Raw genomic sequence first — 26,873 nt, 5'->3', positions numbered from 1 at the left:
CACTCCAACAAATTATTTTGATGATTCAACAAAAAATTATTTTCAGATCTGTATTTAGCAAAATTTTTAGACCTTTCAACAAAATCGTTCTTTCCGTGCTTTAATTTTTTGCATTAATTTTTTTGCTTTAAATTTATTATCACATTTAATATGTATTATTAAATTTGAATAATAGTTCTTTCACAACAGTTTTAGTCGAATGCTGCTGAGTTACATTTTTAATTTCTCAAGGACTGCAGTTAGTTGTTCTCAATAGAGACAAACTCAAGAGTCTATGATTAATTACTTTCCAAGACGCGCTATGTGCACCAGCAGCATCAAGGGTGTCCTGCAGCCTTTGTGAAATTATCTTTGAGTGATACTTTAGGCGCTCCTTAAGGTCTGCGACACTTGTCAAACGGTTCATTACCTCTCAGTGGAGAATATTACGGGAAAATATTTCATTCCTAAATATCTTTCCATTTTAGTTGAAATTGTAGAATTTAAAAAAGTGACAAATAATAATTGAATAAATACTCTTTATTATTCTTTAGTTATATTTATTGAATTTTTTATTGTTTTTTAGTTATTGTTATTGATCACACAAATGATGGAGAAAATTATATTGGAGAGAACAAAGTGTAAAAATACGTTTTTATTTAACAACTCTGACAGTGAATTTTTCAAATGACATTAACAACTTTAAATAGTTTAAAAACGATTATTATAAATTGTTATTGATTGACAACTCATGTTATTTATACACATATATTATTTGAACTTTCAAGAATTCTTTCTTCTCTATAATTAATGTTAATTAGTTACCGTTTCTTTTTTGTCTCTCTCTCTCTCTTTCTCTTATCTTTCCTTTATATTAATTTTGTTTTATTTATTTAAATTAAAAATATGCAAAGTTCATATCTAGCTGCATAATTATTCGCCTTTCATCTGTGAGTTCTCTTCTCTTCTGTTTGTTCAAACAAACGCTAGTAGATTCGTCTTTTTTGCGCAAGAACAAAAATGTTTTTCTTTGGCATATACACGTCTTGCCATCTATTTTCTTTATATTGTTTAATTTGTATATCCGTATTTTCAAAATTCGCCGATACTGGTTATGCAAGTTTCTCATTGCATTTCTTATCCTAACCATTAACAATAGGAGAAAAAAAGAACGTATATAAAGAAAAAACAGCTGATTATGACCCTTCTGCTGCATCAGCTGCTTTATATTCACATCGGTAACCCGGGTCACAAACTCCTCCTTTTTCTTGTACCGCGTCTTTCAAGAGTACCGCATATCTTCCAAAGTTCAGATAAATGCGTCGATCCCAATACACCGGATAAAAAGAGATGCACCGAAACAAAACGTTTTTGAGAGGAAAGACTTACATACCGGGGATATGTAGTTCTTACCGTGGTGCAACTTGGCCAACATTTTTCTTTCCTTTTCTCCGCCAATGCCAATCGATTTCCTTCGTGCCAATTTCCACGCTTATCCGAGGCTCCGCGCAACATCTTTATTAGCTTCTTTATAATGCCTTACACCTTCCGCCACTTGCGTTAAAAACGTGCCAATATAGAATAAAACCTAAGCACGGTTTTAAAGAACACTGAAATTACGTCTGATAATTTTGTTGCAATTTATACTCTTGCAATTATTTTTGCAATTATTCTTGTATTGTAATTGTGTTGCGATTATTTTTTACATGTATTTCGTAGTCTTATTAACTTCTTTTAGACATTTTTTTAACTTTTATTTTCGCATTACTATTTCTCTCATTGTGACTGACATTTGATATTGCTTCTGCAGGAGTTGGAAATGTAACGGGGATTTCGATGTTAATGTATATTGATGTTAACACATTCTCTTTGAATGTCCCTGCGGTTTACTTGTCACATCTGCTTATACTCACAATCAATGCCGATGGGAAATCATATACATATTACGTCACGGAGTGATTTAGCAGAGATGTATAGTGTTCTTAAGAGAGAGTTGTCTAAAGCATACTTATATAAGAATTTACAAATTCTTCCTCAATTACTTTTAACACATTGATTTTATATGCATATTCCATGCATAAATAACATTTAATTTCATGAAAAATAGGAAGCCAAACTCATTTTCTTTCATAATTTACTTCTTTTACCATAAAATATCATTAAAGGATGGTGCTTTTTATGAAAATTTGGTGTTATTTAAATGACGGAAACAAGAAGTATTGTGCATATAACATAATATTAGAATACGTGTTTTAATTAAATATTATTAACTTTTTGTTCTTTTATTTTGCATTTAATAAAATTATTGTTATTATATGTCATAAAAATAAAAAGCTATAACGTGAAAAACAAGCCAGACTTCTCTCGGTTATCATGTTTTTTGTGGCTTTTAACTGATTCCAAACATCGTTACTGTTTATTTGTTAACGAAGTACGAGCTTTTTTTTAATAGTTATAACAATTATTTAATAACGAAAAGAAAAAACCATAAAGGATAAAGATAGCAAATCCAAATATTGCGCACCAACAATCATTTAGAAAAAATATATTTCTCTCGCAGAAGTGAACACAGTTTTTTTTCCGATATTGTAGCGTAATGTTACGTGAATATATGATATTTTCGACTGATCAATAATTCAGTTATGGTCCAGCTATTGGAGGCGGAGTTTTTTTCACAGTAAATTATACTTTATGCTGAATATAACAAGAGCTATATTTTTGCTTTCCTATAGTAACAATAATACGTAATAATCTTGAAAATACAAATGTGCTGCTATATTCTCTACGGACGAATAGTGAAAATAATGCCAGAAAAGTATTCGCGTCGAGAGAGAGAAATACGCGCTTAAAGAAATCGACCGCGGGGCGGGCGCACCGAAAAGCGAGATGAAAAAGCGGAGATTAAGAAGGGAGCAGGCGGCATCCCTTATCTTGTAACGGTAGCGAGGTATCGCACGAAACGCGGGGGAGCCACATTAAGAGATAAAAGATTCCCGGACTCGTAGAATTTACGACCAATTTCGCCCACCGACGCGCGTTATTCCCGCGTGCGTTAACTCGCGTCTGACAATCGCGTAAAGTACTTTCGGCTGTCGGTCGCACTTTATTGACGCCGCGCGACGGAGAATGGCACTGCAGTGTGTAAAAGCCACGCGCGCCTGCTTACGCCGCGACGAGCGATGACGATAATTAAGGGAATGTAAAACAGTGGTCGAATTGATTTATCAATGACAGTAATTGGAGTGATTATTAGCGGCGAGGAGAACCGTAATTAAAATTAACTGCACTAAGAAAAATGTTTTGATTGTATCAGAACGTAAAAATATATTTTTTCTAAATAATTGTTAGTGCGCAATATTTTGATTTGCTATGTTTATCCTTTGTACTTTTTCTTTTCGTTGTTAAATAATTGTTATAATTATAAAAAAAACTCGTACTTCGTTAACAAGTAAACTGCAATAACGATGTTGGATGGAATCAGTTAAAAACCACAAAAAAACATGACAACCGAGAAAAATCTGTTAGCTTGTTTTTCACGTTGTCGCTTTTTATTTTTATGACAATGTAATTTTATGAAATGCAAAATATGATCTCAAAAAAATATACAATGCATTCTAATTAATCAGAATTCCTTTTATCGTAATTGAATTTCTGCTTATCTCGAACTAGAAATGTCTGATAGATTTAACTATAAAGTATATCTGATTTCTAGCTTTTGTTGAATCTACCAGATTTCCAATTAATGCTACCAGATATTTTTTCCAGAATGTAATCTCTCAGTAATTGACAAAATAGTTTCATCTATTTGTTTAGCAGCCGCATAAAATCATAATTTTCCTTCTTTATTTTCTTGTGTATAAGAGTATGATGTATATAGTTATCATTTCTTTACGTTAGGTACAGAATAATATCGAATGTATCGAAGAGTATGCGAGGATGAGAAGGAGGGGGGCGGGGGAAATAAGTGTTCCGCCACATAATTGGCGATTGCGGTGAATCTTTTATTCTATCATTACCGTTGCGGCCAGGGCAATAAAACTTAAGTTACAACGTTCTAATGTTCCAAAGCTATTTCCGTCGTTTTGTGGCGCGCGCGCGGTTGTTTACCCGTTGCTCGTGTTTATCCTCTTGTATTCCTGGGACTCGCGTACGTCACACAGTACGTGTACATATACGTTTCGTGACTTCATGCATATGCAGATCTGGCCGCATTATGCATTTGTTGCATGTGCAACGCGTCAAATTGCGTCGCGTTTAGTTGCCATGCGGACGCGACTGTAATCTCCGTAGATCTCGCCGAACAAAATGGAGTTTCGACATGTGGAAAAAGTCAACCCCCGATCGAAGAATGACCGTCACGCATTTTCACCGAATGTATTATTTTGCGACGCATTTATCCGCGAAGTTTCAACCGCGAAATGCTTCTGGCATCACGACAATTCGTTGATCCCTTCGTTGAATTGTTGGCGTCAATTTGTGTGTGAAAAAATTTGCCAAATTCTAGATTTAACGGTACGGACAATTTTCGTTTCGCGTTCGTACAGTGCTCAATTGTACCTCGCGTATCGTACATTTGAGAGAAAATATCTTTTTTTTTCGAATCCGTGATAAATACATTTTTAAATTAAGCTTTTAAGTGAGAAATTATACGAATTGCGGAAAATAGAACATTTTATGGACGCATGTTAATAGCAAATTTACAATTATTGTTTCAGGGTCGAGAAAAACCGAACATCTGAACGATGTGAGAGGAATATATGGACGGACACCAAACGGACTGGGCAGATTCGGCGAAATCACGAACACGTGGCGGGACGTGAAGCGGGGTGAGTCAATAAATTACGCTTGATTTACGTAAATTTATTTTTAAAAAATCATACTTGAATCCAAGAAGATTACAAGTCAGTATGATATTTGCGAGATACCAACACATAACACAGCGACATACGGATCAGGAACAATACATTGTCATATTTAAAACTTAATCATTTTTTTTCCGAATTGCTCATATATTACACATAGGTATATTTATTCCGGGAATAATATATTTTTTATACGTAGCTATTTATTGGATTTTATACAATAGTACAAAATTATACAGTACAAAATTATAAACGCAGGTAGTTGTAAGCGTAATAAAAGTTTTCAATATTTGGTGAAAGCGGATTATTCTGACTAGTTTAACAATGCTATTGTATCACTTTATAAATCGTGCGCTAGATTGCCGGGAATATGCGTTCTCAATTCTTGTTTCGACCTAGTTTTCAATAACGTGCGCTGCATTTTTGTTTCTAATGGAAATATTGCATTTTCGATCAGGGAGCGGCCATTGTAACGCGAAAAATTGCAGTGATGAAAATAAATGAGCTCTAATAAATTTTGTGCGACCTAAATCCTCTTGAATATGTGCGACATTGTACATAAGCGAATTCGAATTTCACATCACGTACGTATCACATGGTGAGCAAATGACGGATGCAGAATAAAAAAAAAACGACGATTGTTCATCGAAACTTCAATTTCCAAGTTTTGATAAATTTCGCTTCTTATAAACTTCTCCATCTTCAACTTTCAACAAACAAAAATGTTTTGACAAATATTTCCTTGCTAAAAAGTTGAACAAATTCTATATTTACATCTTTAATCTTCAAAACTTTATATTAAAAAACGATATTTGTTATTAAAATAAGTTTACAGTTATACTTTTTCTTTATAGAAGTATAGTTTTTTCATAAAATATCAAATTATTTAGTAAAAATTTAAGACAATAAGTAGAATAAAATATTTTAATATTGATTTGCTGAAAGAAGTAGATTGGAAATACTTTATGTCTCTTTCTGATAAAATGGCATATTTGTTTTTAACAGTATTGCAGTAGAAATAAGTTTATTCGAAAAGTTCAAATTCTATGGAATTAAATCAAGAATGGAAGCAATCGAGAGAATATTAATGTCATCCCGTGCAGCTCTATTTATAAAAATTTTAAGATGAACGATTTTGTTTACAAAATTAAATTGTTAATATTATTGTTTAGATAAACAAAAACTGCATTTCTTAAATATTACAAAGAAATTTTATCGTTGAACGCGCGCACTAAACGGTATTAATGTTTCCATGAGTATAAGTTAGATCAGGCGGTTTTGGTCCTTTTTATCCTGATACGGCTAGAGCACTGCTCCGATAGCTTGCCGAATTCCCAAAGGACTCTGCCTATAAATATGTATGGTGGCGTCTCCAATTTCTTAAGAAAGAGCTATCGAATGCCAAGTGGAGCACATCGCTTGAAAATGCTAAGCAACCTCCGCAATGTGCCCTAATTATGCCACAGTTATATCGACGAAGTCATTTAATAGAATTCTCTTTTGCAAGTTTATTTGCGAACTCTTTACGCGATTAACATCTCTAATTCAAAGTTATTTTAGCCGATTAAACCTATTTTGCAATTTTATTCCGTCAAATAATGGAGAGAGATAAACGACACTATATGTCTCTCTATTTAAGTTAATTAATATAAAATTATTTTATATTAAGTATTAAAATTATTTACAAGGAAAGACATACAAGTTATCGATATAAATAGATGCATTTTGTAGGTTTTATAGTTCATTACGTATCACACAGCGAGAAATAAAATGTCTGTTTATTACACTTACAATATAAGATTTATTCGATTAAAAATTGAAAGTTGTGTATGTAATGCATTACTCATGGTTTTCTTTCAGCGTTAAGCCTGCTGTGCGTAAAAAAATTCTCCGGCAGCGGGACAATGCTGGAGGCGCCGCCCGGAAGTCGCGAAGACCTCGTAGAGGCGGCAAGAACTCCATGTACACCCACCGGTAGGTGACGTCGACGCTTTATCATAAAGTTCGAAGGGAGTTTCGGTAACTCACGAAATTTATTAGTCCGCGTAAACACGCTCCGTTATGGCTGTGCGAGCTCCGAAATAGATGGCCACGGCTTGACGCTGTTGTACATTGTTGATAGTCGTGATTACAAGTAAAATGGAAGTGAATAAGTCTTAGCGAATTAAGAACTCTGCCGACGCTATTTGTGCATCTCCAAAACAGAGAAAGTATATTATTAAGTTAGTGAATCAATAAATTTAATCAGACATGTCAGGATTGCTTCACGCGATCAACGCAATTTATACTAATTTTAATAATAACAAACGAAGTTATACATATATAAAATGACTTTCTTGTTATCTTCACTAAATTTGAGAATTATGTCGAGTTAGGAAATATAATAGTTTCATACAAGGAAACGCACATATACACACAGTCGCATCAGCATTCAAGCACGAGAAGCCATTTAAGAAACGAGATTGCGACGTCAGAAATTTTCCGGTACTAACTCGATAAGCGTAAACCCCTCCATCGTCTATTCATGTCCATCCCTCAAACTTTATCACCGCATCACGACGGCTATCACTCACCTCCGAAAGGCAACGTTACAAATTTCCGCCAACTAGGGACTATAGGATACGACGAATTACTGCCTCGTTACGTCTCATCAGATTGCATTCCGTCGCTTCCGCCCCCTTGCGAACGCAATAAATTAATTTCTTCCCTTATCTCCCTCGCCGCCTGGTAATTACAATTTCGCCGGTAACGTCGTTAGAAAATTATCGTGGAGAAATTTTCTGTTTCATAGCCGCCCCACGACGACGCACCTAGCCTTTGTACCGGGTGTAAAAGCGTTCCCCTCGCGCGCGGGATGGGGCGCAGACCGCGAGAGATACCGCCATTTCCCTCCCCAGACACCAGTATCGCCGACACCGGTGGTAATTGACACCGTTTTCACGGCTAAACCGCTTTCCAATTTTCCCCTTATTTTCACGATGTAATAACTTATCGAGCCTGGCGTAAGTTTAGCCAAGGGACGGGTCAAGGGGGTGAAAAGGCTGTTGACAGTTATCGGTATACACAGTCTTCTTTAGAAGCCGCCGCCGAGATAAGCTCTCATTGGCGACCGAAGCGTTAATCACTATGGCTTCCTGAAATAGCGCGTCAACCCCTTGCACCGCCGGCGTGCTGAGAGTCCTTGCCGGAGGAGCTTCGATCACTCGTCAGCAGTAGTGGAATAGCTGCGGTAAGAATTTACGGTCGACGTTGCGGCGAACTTGACCCAACGGAATTAAAATCGCAACAGATAGTCGCTATTAAAATTAAAAAGGCTTTTGAGCGCGCGGTCAAATTGCGAAAACCACTACGCTCGGAATAACCTATATGGTACCTCTGTTGTAGGTATTAATTAATAAATCGTTTTTAATCGTTTTAAAATTTATTTTGGTGCTATGTATAATTGAAATACAAAAACGGATTTAGTTTTATAAAAATGACGTGTTTCGTGTAGCCAGAATGAAACTGTGAACTCGCACAATTCGAAACGATCGATTCGCTTTCCCTCGCGAATTTTCGGTCTCCATTTTCCCGCAGCATCGGGACATCATAAATCTCATGAGAAAGCACTCTCGCGAGTGTTCTCTACAAGCGAGTGACGCGAGCGATGATGATCGAAATGCAGATCAGAAAAAATTGACGCCGCTATACGGAATAAAGGCGTCGGGGAGTCTCTCGCGGGACGCGACCCTCTCCCGCGTCCCGTGTCTCGGCGCGCGGCGTAGGGATTTCCATCTTCGCTTCATAAATCAAAATGTCATCGATTTCGGTATAGTGGTCCGTCCGTCTTCCTCTAATTCTCTCGTGAGCCACCGCTGTCGTGGGATCGTGTAAAAGTAAATAACGATCGAAAAACGGTCGGCGTGTTTTAAAGAGCTCGCGGTCTTAAAAAAGTTTCGAAGGGCCCTCTTCGCCTTCGTTTTTTCTTTCTTCTTTTACCTTGCCTCTCCCTTCGCCCCACAGCTTATTCCCGCGCTCGCGCGGCAACCTAGAAACTTTGGTAATTACGCGGAATTAAGCTCCTTAAAATTTATAACACGGCCGGCTTGACACATTGGCAATATAAGTAGCAGAATAGACGACCACGTGGAAGATGCGTGTAGAAAGATTTACTTTTTAAAATATTTTTTTTGTGTACGAATAATTTATATTGAATAACATGTATCTTGACCGTACCAGTAAATAAAACCATGCTATCATTGTCCGCATACATGAATATTTTTATGATGATTAAATTATACGAAACGTACACACACACAAACGTCCAAATAATAAATATAATTACAACATAATTAAATTTCCTTCAATGATTACGTTAACAGTAACAGTTTAACTTTAACTTAAAATCTCACGGGATTATTTTTAACCTGATCGTTCATATTATCGGCTTTCTCATAAAAAGTAATACAAGAGCGATTATAAATTTATTTTAATACATAGTACATTACCGTTGATGCAGTCCATAATGTTTAAGTACATCACAAAATAATGTGCGCTTCTCTCGTGAATTCAACATCGAGCGAAGTTATAATGCGGAAACAGTTTGCGACGAGCGAGTCGACGCGCACTGAAATTAATAATAACGCGCATGAGGGCATCCCGCGCCGTCTGTTGTATTAATTAATATGAAATTCTAGATCGGCAACTGTCACGCCGACAGCAGCGGAGCCGTTTTCTTGTATAATTAATAATGATCCTCGAAGTTACCGTAAATGTGGGCGTTTCGTTACGAACTCGGATAAACGCAGTCCGCATAGAATGCGAAATGTCGCTAATGGTATTAAACGGTAGGATAAGTTTAGACAGGAATTATTAAAATGTAGAAGAAGCGCATCTGGCGCACCGAATACATTAATCACTTTGCGCGTAACAATGTCTATCCTCTCTTCTGGATATTTTTATAAAAAATTCAAGTTTAGGAACTACCAAATCCGCTTTGATTGAAATAATAATGATATTTGAAGCATTTTTAGAAACATTTAAAATTTATAAAATATGACGTAATTTACTGAATGACATTTAATAATATCCTTCAAAAATATGATGAAATTTTGAATACAAGATATTACAAAATTTAATGGACTTGCTAATTAATCATTTATAAGATGATTAACGATTAGACGAATTTTGAAAGATTATTTAAATTGCAAATCAAAAATTTAATTTTTTAATATTTGAAAGATAATAGTAATAAATCATAATTCACGCATATCGAATGAAAGCTTGCATTGTGCCAGATTGAAACAGATAATACGCACCTCGAAGCGGCACGCATCCTAATAGCGAATATATTATTATGATTTCTAGTACATCATATTCTCTCTTCCTCTCTGTTTCTCTCTCTCTCTCTCTCTCTCTCTCTCTCTCGTTTGAGGCGAGTTTCCATATTTATACGTGCAGACGACCATATAATGAACGTACTGATAACGCGTTCGAAATACAATTTATCGGTGATAATTGACGAAACGGATTACATGCGCGAATCGCGGCTGCGATTACTATCGACATTTTTCCTCTTCCTGTATCATCGAGAATTCGATATTGGCCGTAACAAACGGTTCGATCTAATTAAACTTGCTCGCCGAAAGGAACACGATTCGTATCGTGTAAAGGTTTACAAATAAAAGTCCTCTACTCGATACTCGAGAACTACCTAATCGAAAATAGTTTTAGTCATTAAGTGTCGTGCCTGTTTTATTTAAATCAATTAATTTATTATTAGAATTTAAATATGTCATTTACCTTTTTTATTAAACTTATTTCGCAGAAAATTACTTCTAAACTGAATTTTGAATTACTTAAGAATAATAGCAAATGATTGTTCTCTTGTTAAAAATCAGTTTCTTACGGAGAATAAGTATTTATTACTATATCTCGTGCTTTGTAAAACACTACACAAATTGACAAAGAATTACTTGATAATGCACAAGTTAAGAACAATTTTAATTTTATGGTAGTTGACAAACAATAACGATTTTTTACTTATTTGTATATATGCAACAATCTTCGCTAGACTCTACATTTTTCACATTTTTAACATTGCGAATTAAAATCTAAATTTGAAGAAAAATATTAAACTGAAAGTGATATAAAAATTATATATATTAAGCTTTTTTACTTTGTTTGATAACAGAAGTTCGTTATTTATAATGAATTCTGTGCAGAGCATAGCATCCAAAAAAATTAGACGTTATTGATCAATCAAATGATTTATTCTCGTTATTCTAATTGAAGAGTTTTTCCTATGTTTTAATAAAAAAAAAAGATGAACTCTTCATTGCAATTCTTTATCTGTCTGTTAAAGTAGCGAATGTTTGAACGATTTATAATGCTGCCGGAAATATTTGCTAAGCAAACAGGCGAGAAAGTTATTACATAATTTCACGCGTTATTACAATATGCCGTGGCAAACTTCCCCAACGCAAACTTTTGCAATACATCCGGTAAAGCAAGCGGGTTCTTGTTTGCCTCGCGCGATGCTATCGGCCAGTAACGACGTCGACGGTGGCGTTAAGTCATGCGTGCGGGCTGACTTACTCAGGGTCAATAGGGCGTCGCGAGTTGTGGCATTTGGTATCGGCCTGGGTCAAGAAACGAGATCGAGTGGCCCAAACACGTTATGGGGCCTGAGACTCGGTTTTAGGGGTAAATACGTCGAGGTCCACTTGGCTAATATTGAATAATTCATCAGGGTCCGACCGAGCGTCTATATGCCATCAGTGCATTGTGCCAATAGCCGTTGCACCGTTCATCACGGGCTATTGATTGGGGTGGCGGTTTTCCGTTCTCTCTGTGCCCAACAACGTTTGTGTCATCCACACATCAGAAATGAATACGCTTCGCTAAGTGTGATACGTATTACAGAGGGGTCCCTAAGGGGGATCGATTTCTTTTTTAGATTCACGCTTTCTTACGTCGCCTTAATAGAAATCTAATTGCATCAATTCAAAAGTCCAGCAAAAATTGCCTTCAGTATATAAATGTTATTATATGATTTTGTTAAAGCTGAAAGCTTTGAGCAGAGCTCTCAAGATAGTACCATACGGATATTATATTTTATCTACCGCAAGTGTTAAAAGAAGAATATATGCGATGAAAAAACATACGTTGTCATAAAAATGCATAAGTGAGAAGCTACGATAAGCTAAGGAAATATGTACGTAATGGATGTGTCAAGGAAATAAAAAAGAAACAGAAGTTTAATGAAGTAATATTACTTCCCATGGATATAAAACTAAAGTTTAATTTAATGAGAAACCTTGATGAAAAAAAACGTCGATTGCAAAATAAGTTTGAGAAGCGCACCTCATAAAGCCACGGATTCTTTTAGCAATGAGTTTTCTAAGACGCTAGCAAATACGCCGCGAGAACGGAAAGGTTAATTAAGTTCGGTTATCGTGCTGCGTTGACCTCGCAGCAGAAGCGCAGTTTTTTAACAAAGCTTGAGAATACGTAAGTATGATATACGCGCGTACTCCTATATTCAATGCGTAATTCTATTCGAAAGTAAAGCGAGTCAGTGTGTTGTACGTGCATTGCTAATTGTTTTGTATTAATGTATATGCGGTATATTTTACGATGCATGAGATACGTGAAATACCACGCACAAATATCTATTTATTAACGGATTGATTCAATGGAAGAATAATTATTTTCATTTACGATTGTCTCTTCGTTTAACAAAAGGATAATTTTTGCGAAATGGATTTAGGAAGGAAAACAAGTGATAGACGATCGGAAGAAAATAAAATAAATTATAAGCGTACCCGGTGTGCTTACCGATAAACACGCCGGGCGACTTTATGCATCGCCGTTTGCGCGAGACAGCTTAAATGGGCGCAAAAAATGGGTCCGTAACAGGTTCCGCGAGCTACGACTGTTTATCAACTCCCCCGCGAAGCACATCGACTGGCAAAAAACTCCGCGCGCGCACATCTCGCAGGGCAATAAAGTTCGTCATCGCGCGAATATTTGTTCGGTCGCGGCGCTCTGCGCGATATTGCTTAACGTCGCGATACCTTTAAATCTGCCTCTTAATCTAGGACGCCAAAGGGCGTCATGTGCGCGCGTGAAAAGATTGAATAATCCTCCTGAAAAAAAAAGAAAACTCTACCATGTAGCTACTGTCCGCGACAAAGTTTAAACTGTCCAACTGTTTTCATACAGGTGCAGCGTTTCGTATTTTACACGGTACAATTTTCGCATATTTGTGTTCTTTTTGGTATTTTAACTTTTAACGATGGCTTCCCTCTCCCCCAATGGAGCGAATTTTTTTCCCCAGAAACCGTTTGCCGCAATTTTACAGCGTGATTTTCGTTGTCTACGTAAAGTGCTAAAACATTTTTCACAAAGCAAAGGCATACTTTTTCTTTTTTTTATTGAGCGCTCGGTTCTAGCGTAATTTTGAAATGTCAGTCTAATTTGACCTTTAACCTATCGCCATGTCATGTCAAATATCATAATTCATAACGTTACACGGCCCGTAGATTCCGACTAACGTAGATGGATGACCAGATTCCGCGGTTGTCCATGCAGATCGCGGTTGTATAGATATGCACGAAAATCCAGAAACCTTGTCGCAGTGCTTTAACAACTCCTACGTTGCTTACTAGTATCCATCTACCATCAATCTCTATATTTTGTTCTATTTTCCGCGGGTTGATTTGTCCCGAGTAGCAAAACATAATAATTTTGATAGATTATGCATCAATTTCTCGTTATACATGTATAGAATAAATCGCTTCGCAAAGTTTATCGAAAAAAAAAACGACTCATCAATTTGCAAGGAATTATCCGCGGAATTTGCGTTCCTATAAAAATCTCATATCGCTATTTGGAGTTAATCAGTTACCAACTTCGTTTGAATGATAAACGTACATACAATGAATGCGTAATGAACATTACGCAGCGAAGCAAAAGACTAATGGATTTCGCTAGCAATATATTATAGTTTCTACACTCTGCGCCGATAAGATAAAGCGAAGTTTAATTTTACTCGAGAGGTCATTTGTCTCGGCTGCTTGAAATTCTGTTTATAAGTTATGAAATGTTACTCCTCGACATACTTGCCGGCACTGATGGCTGCAACGTACGTATATAAGGCCGTGAGTTATTTGGCTGGACGTAGCATCCGACCTTCCTGATACAATATTGATTCGATCTGCTGGCACGACGGCGTGCTCGAGCTTTGCAGCATAGAATTTGCATATGGAATTACAAGGGTGCGCGCTGCGACGGAGTATAGCAACGTATAACGAATCCGTGTTTGCCGTTTGATTGTACGGAAATTGCATCGGGCGTCGACGTGCGCGCAGTTGACAAGCATGATTTCCTGGACTTCGTGCAACTTCGATCCTGTGATCGGTCTGTCAATGCGAAACGTACCGGAATTTCCGTGAGACGAAATGAAATGGTCTTGATAGCTGAATTTTGGTAGTGTTCTTTTAAAATCGTGAGGACTAGAAAAATTAATGAATATATTATCGTATCATATTCATTTTAGCGTAATAATTTACTGGAATTAATTTTTAATTAAGCATTCATAATAATTTTATGTATGTATTTATGTAAATAATTTCTTATGTTTTCTTGCATAATTAATTTTTTTACTTTACACTCAATTTATTTGAAGTTTCTATTTCTCTCAATAATGTTGTACAATAATGTTATGCAGTTCAGGAAGTTGAATCACGAAACACTAAAGTAGTAATTATCTTTGCGTCCCATCATACGTAAATCACCATTGTACGAGTAATATTATTATTATTATTGTTGTTATTAGCAAAATGCAACAGCCGAATTGTAATTACAGCTGAATTTATTGTTTCGCTGCATTTGAACGTCGATTAATTACAACATTTCGCAAATCAGCGACGTTGCGAAGTTAGCAGAATATTAAATCGATCTTGCGGAACACCATAATTACTATCTATAACAATAAAATCTATGAAATCGAATTATGATTAAAATAAGTATTTTTTTCTATATAAAAATTGAGAGAGAGAGAGAGAGAGAAATTATATTTATTATTAAAATATTAAGATATTGTTAGTGCGTATTATACATATAACTAACAAATTACAACATGAAAAAAGTGATAGGAAAAAGTATATTGTTATATTCAGTACATATTTTGATCTAATTTTTTGTTATTAAAATTTAATAAAATATTAATAATAAAATGAAATAATATAATATATAATTAATTTTTTTATAAATCCATTATATATCAGAACAGCGCCTTATCTCTTTCGGTCTCTTATCTTGAAGAAACCAGGCTATTAGATATTTCATAGCCATTAGTAGTCATAAATCGCATTTTTCATATCATATCGCGATTGTTCGAATATCTGCATACATTTAGCCAGGCATACGCCAGGGAGAGTAAAAATAATGGTGATAAATCCATGATAAATGGCATAATTGAATATCTCGGCATAGAAAAGTAATTAGCAATAAATTCTCGCGGTCTGATGTGGACTCATTTCGATTTCTTTGCCTTAGTGGATAACACCTCCAAATAAGAATTGATACATATTTTATAATATTTTAAAAATAGACAATTTGAGAATTTTATTATGATTTTATTATGATTATGATATAATTTTATTATATGAGAAAGTGAAAACTTTTTTCTATTTTAATCTACAAATTATATTTCTTTATTTTTTTATTTTACAAACATTTATTTTTAGTATATCTCTTCGAATTGTCAATTTCTATTGTTTCACTTCTCTCTTTCTCTACTCCTTTCTCTCTTTCCCTCTCTCTCTCTCTCTCTCTCTCTCTCTCTCTCTTTTTGGAAAAATCGAGAGGTGACAAGAGGAATCTGTGAATTCAACAATCTCTCGCGTGGAGAGAATTTTTTAAATAACTCGATAGGTCAATTCTCGATTCCTGTCGCAAACACGAATGACTCGTTCTATTTTTTACGGTCATGCTCTACCATAGCAATTGAACGATTGTTTTGTTGTATTTCACGATATTCCCCGCGAGCGCGATTCTACGTTAAAAATTGGTCAAAGCCAAATTCTAAATATAGGATGTATTCGTCTCGCGGAAAAAACGAGGGCATCGCGCGTGATAGAACGTACGTGTGATAGAATTGGCTTCGGCCGCGTCGCATCTGTCATCATGTAACTCAAGGAGATTTGTCAAGATTTGGTTCAATGTTGTGTACACGTTATTGCATTCATGAATAGCTGGTTGAAGTTTGGAATGTATCTGGAGCAAATTTTTTCCAAATGATTTTGTGTCTGGCACTTAGAAGTTACTTTGTGCAAAAGTAGAAATGGGACAAATTTTTTTTAGCGTATTTTTTATATATTAGATATTTTTTAAATGATCGGGAGGTTTATCGAGCATAAAGATGCCTTCCGACGCGTGTATTTGATCGAAATATTTTGTATTTTGTTTGTGGCATTTACTCTATGCGAAGCTAGAAATGGGACAAATCATTTTTTTAAAATTGCTCCAAGAACGTTCTAAACTTTAACCAGTTTTATGATATATCGTTGCAGTGAACAAATTGTAGTTGCATATTACGATTACTCGCGATATTCTTTTCTAAGACAAACGGTTGACTTTCGAAGCAAAAATATAGCTTCACATTCTTTTGAAAAATAATTGACACGTTTAAAGACGGCAACGACGAAGTTCCATGATACAATTTTTGTAATACAATTTAAATGCAGTAATTTACGTTGGAATATTTCAATACACTAGCGTACGTGAATGCATTGGCCAACAGGGTGTAAGGAAAACTGGCCATAACCGGCGCCATAGGGGTTATAGTCGATTACAGTTCGCGCCGCGCGAAGAAAATGGGAGGCGGAGGGACATATATCAGTGGCGTGAAACAATTTCGATATTTGCGGTATGCAATGGCGATGCGGTTTATGGGCGCAATTCGAAGTGCCATTGTGTGCACCGCAGCTTTGTATTTTCGCCTCTTTCGTCGTGTCTCTTCGTCTGCGGGAGTCTACATTCCAACCAAGCCATACATCGCGATATATGTATACCATATACAAGGCACAAAGAAAACGACATTATTAAATTGCTGTATGTGGTTGCGATATATGTCTATCGTTAATTTATTGTAAATTTATTTGAAATAATTTTTATGCAAAATGTGGATTTTAATACATTGATAAATTTATATCGTTAGAATGAATGTTCTATACGTAATTAAATTAATGAACCTTTCAGATCGATAATTTTGCTTTTCAATAATGCCTTAAATGTATTTTTGTATCTCGCAATCGCTTTTCCTAGGAATAAATATTTTATTGAACTTTGTTCAGCAATAGTTATTTTTTTTTATTTTTGTCTAGTATATAGTCGGAATTTTTTTAAATATTTTTAATACTCTGAATAGATAAATATATGAAATTTTTATCTTTATAACTTTGTATTTTTTTTTTAAACTAAAATGAATATTTACTATTGTCACCTTTTCTCTGACGATTCACAGTAGTTTTTTTACATCGAATGATTGTGTACGTGAACGTCCATCAAAGTTGAGCGTGACAATATTGTCCACTCAAACAGCGTTTTATCACGGGAATGAAATCTTTCACAGTGATACTTTGCGTAGAGGGATCGGTTTTCAGCCAAGCATTTTCGATCTCTGGCGAGCTGATTGTGAGTCTAGATGAATCAGAAACAATAAATCTGTCTTTTGCCAAACGTTCCGCCACCATTGTATTCGTACGATTAAATATCCTCCTGAAACTGAATTTCAAATAATCCCCGGCGTCGAATCACAATTATGTCTATTCATGACTCTTAATTTACGCACTTTCACGTTTCTGCAAGCATCATGCAGAACGGATCATAATCTTGCAATTTAAGCTACATTCTGTATCTTAAAACGTAGGTAATCTATAATTTTCGTTAGAGATTTTAGAGAATAAAATTCTATTTATAATATTGCAGCGTTTATTTTATATAGTATATGTGTTTTTATATATTTTATACATGTCTCTTTTATATCTTTCATTCCTTAAACATATTCCATATCACATAAATATGTCACATAAAATTAGAAATATAATTTTTCTGAAATAAATTACAGATTGTTTATGTGTGTAAATTAATTTAAAATGAAAATTATTATTAGTTGTTTTACAAGCTTCACGCAGTAACAAGTCTATCTTTGATGTAATTATCTAAAAATCTTTTTTTTTTCTTAAGCAAGTACCACTAAATTAAATACAAAATTACTATCGTTCATTTGAAAATCTGTCAAGCTTAAATTTACACGCGTACTACTCGTTCTTCTGAAGCGGTGTAAAGTGCCGCGACAAATTCTGTTAGCCCGGGGCGTCCAGTGGCCTCAAAGTGACCCTGCGTTTGGTACGAACGCCTTTTAGCAACGCAGTGCTATCCTCGCAAATTGAAATTCCCATCAAATCGTCAAAGTAATGTGACGTACCGTATACCCTTCAGCAAAGAGGCACAGAAATAGTGAGTAGCCGCATTTCATCGAAAATCAGCCGTTGAATTCGATTTGATTCCCGTATATCCGTTCGGACGATACACGAAAGAATGCAATATATAGACGGTATTAGAGATTGAAAACTTTTATATCGAAATGAATCGTTATCAAGGCCTCAGATGCCTCTCGTCCGTTCGGAGAATGGCGCGCAATAATTTTTGAGAGATTACTCCGTTATATCCGCCAGCATCAAGCTTTTCGATTCATAAATCGTCGACAAGATACGCCATTGCACTATGAATACAACTGTCTGAGTATTCAGCAACCTTTTCAGAATATTCCTTATGGAATCTCGCGACGATAATAAATGCATTTGAGTAGCGTAGAGTCGCGGAGAAGGAGAAGAAGCTCTCATTGATCAGACCGAAAATATTTTCGTTTTTCTTATGATTAATCGATTGCAGATTTAATCACGTGTATACAGAGCATAATAATAATTAAGTAACATCACACACATTGTTTAATAATTAATTTAATTATTAGGTGGCAAAAGCTTTCCTAATGTTTAAGTATTAAATATACAATACGCCTTTAACATTATAATTTATATTATTTGTCTGCTGTAACCGCGAAACAGGAAGTCATTAACAATTGTGAATGTAAATTTGCGGTCGAACTTACGATGATGTTTTGATCCATGTGATTGGATCACTAAATTTTGTATCGACGGAAGCATTGGTTCTCTAATCGTGCAACCGACCGCTACTTTGCTATTAAATTTTTCGTGAACATTACAAACGGCTACGCTTCTACCACCATAGCATTTGATTATTTTTATCGGCGATAATTAACTTTCTTCATTGAAGCAACGAGCGAGAAAAACTTATTACTTTTCGATGATCATTGCGCATCAGCATTATTTACAATCAACATTATGGCTTTGATAAATCGTATTTCGATAAGAGTCTTTCTCTATGAGCAATTATTTTATCTGAAAATATTGTGTCAATTTCATTATTATTAAAAACTAATTGACAATTATCAATTGTTTAGTAATTATAATAACTAATATATATAAAAATTATATATGTAATATATATATATATAATTTTTTTTAGAATTATGTATAAAAAATTACGTGTTGAGAAAATGGGGGCTTAATACACAAAATATTAATTATATTATATTATTATCTAATAATACTGATTATCTACTTATCTACATTAAAACAGTTAAACTAATTTTCAAACAATCAAATAGAGCCGTAAAGTGCACTGCGGTGTACAACGTAGCATAACGTAATATAATAACAAGAAAGTTCTCTCTGTACGTAAACATTGAACTGAGTTAAACGCAATGTTGTCGTAAGATAATGTTAGAGCGACTCGCCCAAGTCCTGAAGGAAACGCACCGGGCTAGGGCACTAAGGAGAGTACGTCGGGAATTTGAGAGGATGCTCTCATCCCGCGACCGTGTTAGGAGATTGCTTTCCACTGTGCTATATGCTGCATCCGACGTAAATTAGAATACTGCGGTGACGCAACCGCGAGCGTGAGCACGCGCGGGTATTACCGGCGTATTAGTGTGCCGCACGGCTCCGCAACCGGTTTGATCCAATTTAATGTTCCGCATGCTCTCCTTGGGTTTCAGATCTGGACACGATGCTGTACGGATACACGAACAGCATATACGTGCTGGACCACACGCCTGAATCCTTGCCGGTGAGTACAATTCGGCATGTAATGGGCCACTTAGGTACAGCTGTTATTGTGATCCGGGGTCACTTTCTCACTGTTAAAAATGTTCGGAAAATTCCCACAGAAATTTCTAACAGTGCTTCTATGAATCATACCTCGACTACAATCATATACAGTTATTTGTATATTTGTCTCGTATTATAATACGTATATAATATATTACGCGCTGACCGCGTGTTTTCAAGCGAATTTTCTGCGAAAATTATTAGGATAATAAAAGCGATGACGGAAAATAGTAAATTGCACTTACAATTAGCTTCTTAATTATAGAATATATAATTTACATGAATAGTGAATATCACGAATACGTGCTGTATTCGGATTCAATAGCGTTCTTACTTGATTATCAAGAGGCTGTTGCCGCTTAACTTAAATACGCGCATATTTGAAGAGAATTAATGCGACAAACAAGTCATTACCAACGCGCGCAATATAATATGTAATCAAGCCGTTAACCGCAAAACGTTGCTGCAGAATGCATCGTGTAGTGTAACTATTATCGTCGTAATCGCGTAGAGTCGTTGAAGTGGTAAACTGGCTAAATAATGGCGATAACGTAAACGTATATATATTATAGGAATAATTCAAACTGGTTTATACTAGTATTACTCTTATCTGATTAGATTGATCGCATATATCGCGATAAAAACTGATTATTTGGATGCGATAATTTGAATATACGTGTAATTCGGGAAAATTCAGCCCTCCGTGCACAAAATAAGCAATTATCCGATACCATTATTTTACGTTCTAATGGATTTACGATTCTCGATTAGACCCATCAATTATTGCTATAATTGCATAGCCAAACTCCGCGCTGCTCGATGCATAATAACACATAGATCCCAATCATGATAACCGATTAATTGAATATTCGTAATGTAATTAATCAAACAATCGTATAACTGTAATTTGCGAGAGTCAGGCTAGTTCTCGCGAACAATGGCGATAGTTAATTTAATTGCTATTCATTAAACTAAATTTTCATTAAATTTGACGTGGAAAAAAGGACATGTGCCGACTTGGGTACCAATTAAATTGAAATAGCGGACTTTGAATTTCAATACTGTTAATGCGTAGGTACGATAAACAACCGCGAATTTTATCTATATATCTGCATGCCAAAGCATTTGCTGGCAAATAATTTAGCAGATATAGATAAAATAGATTATTGTTATTAAATAATGCTCCAGAACAGTTTGCGTAGTACAAATACACGTAAATCCGTGTAGATCGCATCCATCAGATTGGTTTGCACGCGCTCGTGTAGTTGTTCATAGATAATGTTAATCGCCGTAATGCATATGGAGTAGGAACCGTTACAATAAATAAACGCATAATTAACTGCTACATAATTGTTATTGTTAAATTAGTATTCATTGTCGGACATAAAAGCTTTTGCGATTATTTGGGTAACGAATAAATTAATATATAACATGAGTAAGTTATCACTTTATCAGATGTATTATTTTAAAAATAAAATTTCTATAATATGAATTACATAGCATAGATGAATTATTCTTATAAATAAAATTATCTGCAATATGAATTACATAGCTTATTATAATAATTTATACAAGATTCCTGTGAAATATATGATAAGAGGGATGTATTATGAGACGAAGAAAACGTGGTATCCTTCGGAATTTTTTTTTTATTCACCATCGAGCTCGACATTTATCAAGATCAATTTTAATATACCATCCTTAAATCCAGCTCTTAAAAATCATTTAATCATGCAGACAGAATATTAACGGATCGTTAAAACATTACCGATGTGACATTTTATATATAGCGCGTTGTAATATAGCCTTTGGCAAACAATCGTCATAATAATTACAGCAGGAATGATGCCTGTACTATAACCGCAATCGCGTTCGACGAACGACAGCGCAAACGCGCATTCATGAACATATAAATTAATACGAAGTCGATCTGCACAATGATGTACCACCGATATGTTATTACTCGAATAATCTGTCAGAGCATAATTTCGCGAACACGATCGTAATACGTTTGGGAGTGTGCCCCGCAGATGTTGCAAAGTATCGGCTAAGCGTGACACGGTAATTAATGCGGGAAGCATTTTGTTCTCGGTGAAAGTGCATTCGTTTGTACTCACGCACCAGCTTTAGTAATTTCGTTTAATAATTTGCATTAGTGCGAAATCGGTGGCGCGACGCGAATGTGTGTAGCGCTCTCGAGCGATTTCCTGCAATTATTTGGACGTCGCGTATCGCATGCGACAATGACGAAAAAAAAAGAAGAGAAGTAGACGAGATGGAACGGCTCGCAATTCACGGTACACGATGCGCTTATCGAAGCGCGAAAAAATGCATTAATTAAACGAATGTCGCCTGCGTCAATTAAAGCCCTTTTTTTATGCACCGTTGCGCGCGTTGTTTTTACGCGTTTTACGAAAATAGATCAAAAATAGAATTGATCTCTGCCTCAGTCGTCGTCACGAGTCTATGTTTGCGTCAGATGTATGTATGCTTTATGCATCAAGTGCTTCATAGGTACAGATTTACGATTTTATTTCCTTCAATTGGAACATGATGATACATGTTAGCTGTTCTATTACAGTAAGAACAGGTTTAACGATATATTCCAATCAATTATTACAGACGCAAATGGAGTTCTTTACGGAAATTCCTTCGCATAAATTATTGTTAACGATTCAGCGCGGAACATCCGCGGATAATAATGCGCCTCTCCCATTCGTACGTGACAATTATCGCTTCCGTGGAATACAAAGAAGCGGGATCACCGTCGCCGCGGGCGAAACGCGTGCTCGGTCCGAGGGGGGCTTAATAAAAATCCCAGTTTCAATAAAAGCAGATTTTACCATGGGCATTACTCTCTCTGTTTAATCTGACCGCATAAAGCGCGCGATATCACCTCGCGCGCCGGTATTAATCCTCGCCGGCTAAACATCCCTGGCGAACAATGTTCTCCTATTACCCGCCCATCGGTACGATGAAACCGACATAATTATCCTGTTTCGCAAATCGTCCCGCGTGTCCTTCCCGTTTATAGCGGCGCTCGTGACCTTTTCTCCCCCCCCCTCTCCCCTCTTCCTCCCTCCGTTCTCACCCTTTATCGAAAGTTTCCTATGGAGCGTCTGTCGGTATTAATTAACTTAATTAGATGGGTTCTCTTCATTAACAGCCGCTTCTCGATGGTTCCTGTTGACAAGGGGGTTACAAGGGGGATTAACAACACGGGCGAACACTCGCCCTCCCGGACGATCAAAATGCAGCTGGATATTATCGCTGATATTCTCTGGCGAGAGAGTGATAAACGATAATTCCAAAGGAAGGATCGGGAAAACGCCCGCGAGCATGTATGCGTTCATACGACGATGCATATTTGCTGTTTAATGACGCTGAGTTGCACTGGAAATATTTAATATCCGCACACAGAAGGGAATTAAATCGCAAAATAATGCTACATTAAACGCGTTTCATAAATCCATAAATTCTGCAAACGCTAACGATAGCTTTGTGCGATATGTAACGTTGATAAATCGATATCGATTCGGTATTTTGAAAATTGATGCACATTAACGGGAAGGAAACGTTATTGTAAAGCTATTTTTGTTAATATGAGCTCACTGATATCGCTTCCATTATCGCTATCTTCGCATTTTCAGTTTAACGAGTAGCACTGATTAACACAGGAACATTTTTTTCTCTGCTAAATCGCTTTGTAAATTAAAAAAAATTTTCTTTATAAAAGTATATTTACTGAATGACAATAATAACAGTTATACAATAAGAACTAACTGAATTAACATTCAACTGTTGTATTGTAAATTAATTCTGATCGATAAAGCCAGGAAATCGCTCTACTTTCTAGCTCTTTCTTGCTTTCTTTCCTCGATTAAAATTAACATAATTCCTGATTCATGGATTGATCCAAGTGCAAGCAATTGGAACGATTTGTGAACGATTAAGTTAACTCAGTGTGTGTAAATTGGATCGGTCCACCGTTATAATCTACTTATTACTTGCAATACCCTTGATTTATCCGATTTTCCGCCGGTTCGCCGATAAACTATGCTTACGTCCAATCAATATTTGAGGCTAATTATCCAAAGCATACTGAAATTCAATTTTCAATTTCAGTGTATGGAGGTTTGATAGATTTATAACGGTATAAAGTATTTCTTAGATCAATAATTTACATTGTCGATAAAAGTCGCCGAGTAATATAAAAATAACAAGATTCTTATTGACAAGAGAATTTGGGGCAGGAAAGAAATTGAAAACATCTTAAGAAACGTCCTAAAAAAGACGTACGTTTTCTTCGCTATGCACTATTTTTTTCTATTTGTAAAAAATTACATTAATTTAATACAATCTACGAATTCGTCCAAGTTGAATATCATTTCACTCGATCTTGTGAGAATTGGAGCAGAAGAATTTAAAAGCATCTTAAAAAAAGACGTACATTTTTTTTCTCAGATACGAGAAATGTGTTACCTATTTTTGAATTTATATAATTATCTCAATAATAGTCTGCGGAGCCAAATGGGGTAAAATATTTCTCCACGCGATTTCGTGCGAGAAGAAGTATAATGGATAATATATCTTGAGAGGGCTATAGCTCGCTGTACATTTTTCAACATCAAGTAAAAATTATTTCTTTCCCCACTACATAAACTCCCTCCGCAAAATCCGGTTCCTCGCGGCAAAAAGTCTTCGTCAGTCGTTCTATCCAAGTCCGCCCTTTCGACCGGGTTATCTATCAGCGTTGAAGGATTCGAGAAAAGTTCGCGCGCAGCTGAAAACACCGAGACCGACGGGGGGATATGCGTCCCGTGGGATCGTGCCTGGGATACTGTCTTTCCCTTGTACACATCGAATCAGCTTGGCGCTTGTTATCGCCCACCATTTGATCTCTTTGCCATTTTCCATCTACCTCTTTTGTTCGTCGTCGGCCGTCCTGAAGATGACGTTCGCTCCAGGCGCCGCCCTTGAATGTGATAAAGATCGCGCCCTCGCGCTGCTCGGGAAAGAGAAATGGCCACGGCCGAGGAGAAAGTTTTTGTTTCCCCAAGATATAATCGCTCAGGGCGCGGCGACTCGCGCAGAATTGATCGGTCGCGATGAAGGGTTAAGAGCGTTGCTTTCATTCCTCTTCCCCCATATTGGCTAACATCGGAGATAAGAAGAGATCGGAACTTTGAGCGCTCATAAAAGGATTGTTAGCTTTAAAACTGTTTAAATCATTTAAAAATGACGATTTTGTAGTTTTAATCTACGTATAAAAAGTTACAACAATATGTCGATCATAATCAGTTCTTTCTTTAATCAGTAAATTTTCGCGAATATGCTAAATATTGAAATATTTATCGCGCAAATCAATAGTATTTTGACAATTATAGTTTTAACTTTACAGTAAACATAATTTATATTTATTATTGTAAAAATTTATTATTTTGCACGATTAATGAAATGCATACTTATAAATAAATAAGGTGTATCTCTCTGCTTTCTAGCATTAAGATGTGATATTAACACATTTCAAACGAATATATTTTAAATTAAATTATGATTCCGCCGGAAGGCGGTACAAACAACGCTAAATGATAATTGTATGCCTTTATTGAAGTTTCTCGTGACAGCAAATGTATCGACGATCTCGTTAAAGTTGCACTAATAGCATCTCTCTCAGGCTCTACACAACGCGAGGACAAAGATGCATTTCCTACTGACAAAGGAGTCGCTCGAATGACTCTCTCGAGTGTGTTTCGCCATGAGCTTGCCAGCAAAAGGCAATTCGAGCTGGATTATTATTATTAATCGAAGTATAATATATCGAATACTAGCTGCTCTCAGAACTATTAAATTAAATTTATAAAATTTATATTTAGAGAGTGTGTTATTTTAATCATATATCTGTTGTATATTTATAATTTTCTATAAATCTGTAATATTTATCTGTATAATATTTAAATTAAAATGGAATTTTAAAATAATATATATAAAATAATATAAATAAATTTTTAGGGAGTATGTAAAATAATATAATTAAATTTATATATAGAGAAACAGATTTAAAATATATTAAATTATAAATATCTACAACTATGTGCTCTGTTGACATATTCTTTAAGATTTTTCGTGCTCTTCCGATGATACAATTCTTGTAATTGACATTAACTCAATCGATTTAATTAGATAATTTACAATTGTAAGTTTATTTAATTAATGATGATAGTATTATTACAAGAATTTATAACGTTGTCCTGTTCTTGGGCGTACTTTCTGCGATATTGAATAAAATAAGATCGTTTAACGAATTCCGAGTTGCGCCGAATGCAGCGTCCTGCTGGATTTTACAGGGACTCCCATTTTCCTTTTTACTCTTCGTAAGTTGGGGTACATTAAGCGAAGAGCTTAAGCTGTGCTTTGGTCGTGCTCGTAGACGAAGCTGCACTCGCCAAAAGTGTATCTTGCATTTTCGGCGAGAGTTCACAATGTTGCAGCAGCTCCGCGAGCGGCGATCTGCGCAGTGAAAATGCTTTTGAAACCGCCGCCGTCGCTGCCTCGTTCCGGTTTCGCTGATCGTAACTAGTTTCGATGAGATTTTCAGCGAAACTCGAGGAAAAGTCCCACCGACGAAAATACGAGTAAGCAAGCATTCGAGCTAGCTAGATAATGGCGGAAAGCGCCGAAGCAAGTCGACGTAATTACGGTTTTCCCGACTGTACGGACGAGAACGGTATCTGCACGCACGAGTTGCGAAGTTTCGCAAAAGTGGAAAATTGTTCACGCCCCAAGATTGGGG

The 26,873-nt window shown here is 35.9% G+C and overlaps 1 protein-coding gene across 2 annotated transcripts in view; it reads left to right on the top strand.

Annotated features, from left to right (window-relative positions):
• The window catches only part of LOC105453358, a 58,125-nt gene that overhangs the window by 24,120 nt on the left and 7,132 nt on the right, over nt 1-26,873 (top strand). For both annotated transcript variants that reach the window (XM_011695241.1, XM_011695240.1), the window contains 3 exons: nt 4,695-4,805; nt 6,702-6,815; nt 19,969-20,039. In XM_011695241.1, coding sequence (XP_011693543.1) covers nt 4,695-4,805; nt 6,702-6,815; nt 19,969-20,039 — 296 coding nt within the window. The remainder of the gene's footprint in view (nt 1-4,694; nt 4,806-6,701; nt 6,816-19,968; nt 20,040-26,873) is intronic.

The sequence above is a fragment of the Wasmannia auropunctata genome, unplaced genomic scaffold, assembly GCF_000956235.1.
Source record: "Wasmannia auropunctata unplaced genomic scaffold, wasmannia.A_1.0 LD336000.1, whole genome shotgun sequence".
Classification (NCBI taxonomy): domain Eukaryota; kingdom Metazoa; phylum Arthropoda; class Insecta; order Hymenoptera; family Formicidae; genus Wasmannia; species Wasmannia auropunctata.
Note: the sequence above shows the minus strand (reverse complement) of the source record. Positions and strands in the feature narration are given on the sequence as shown.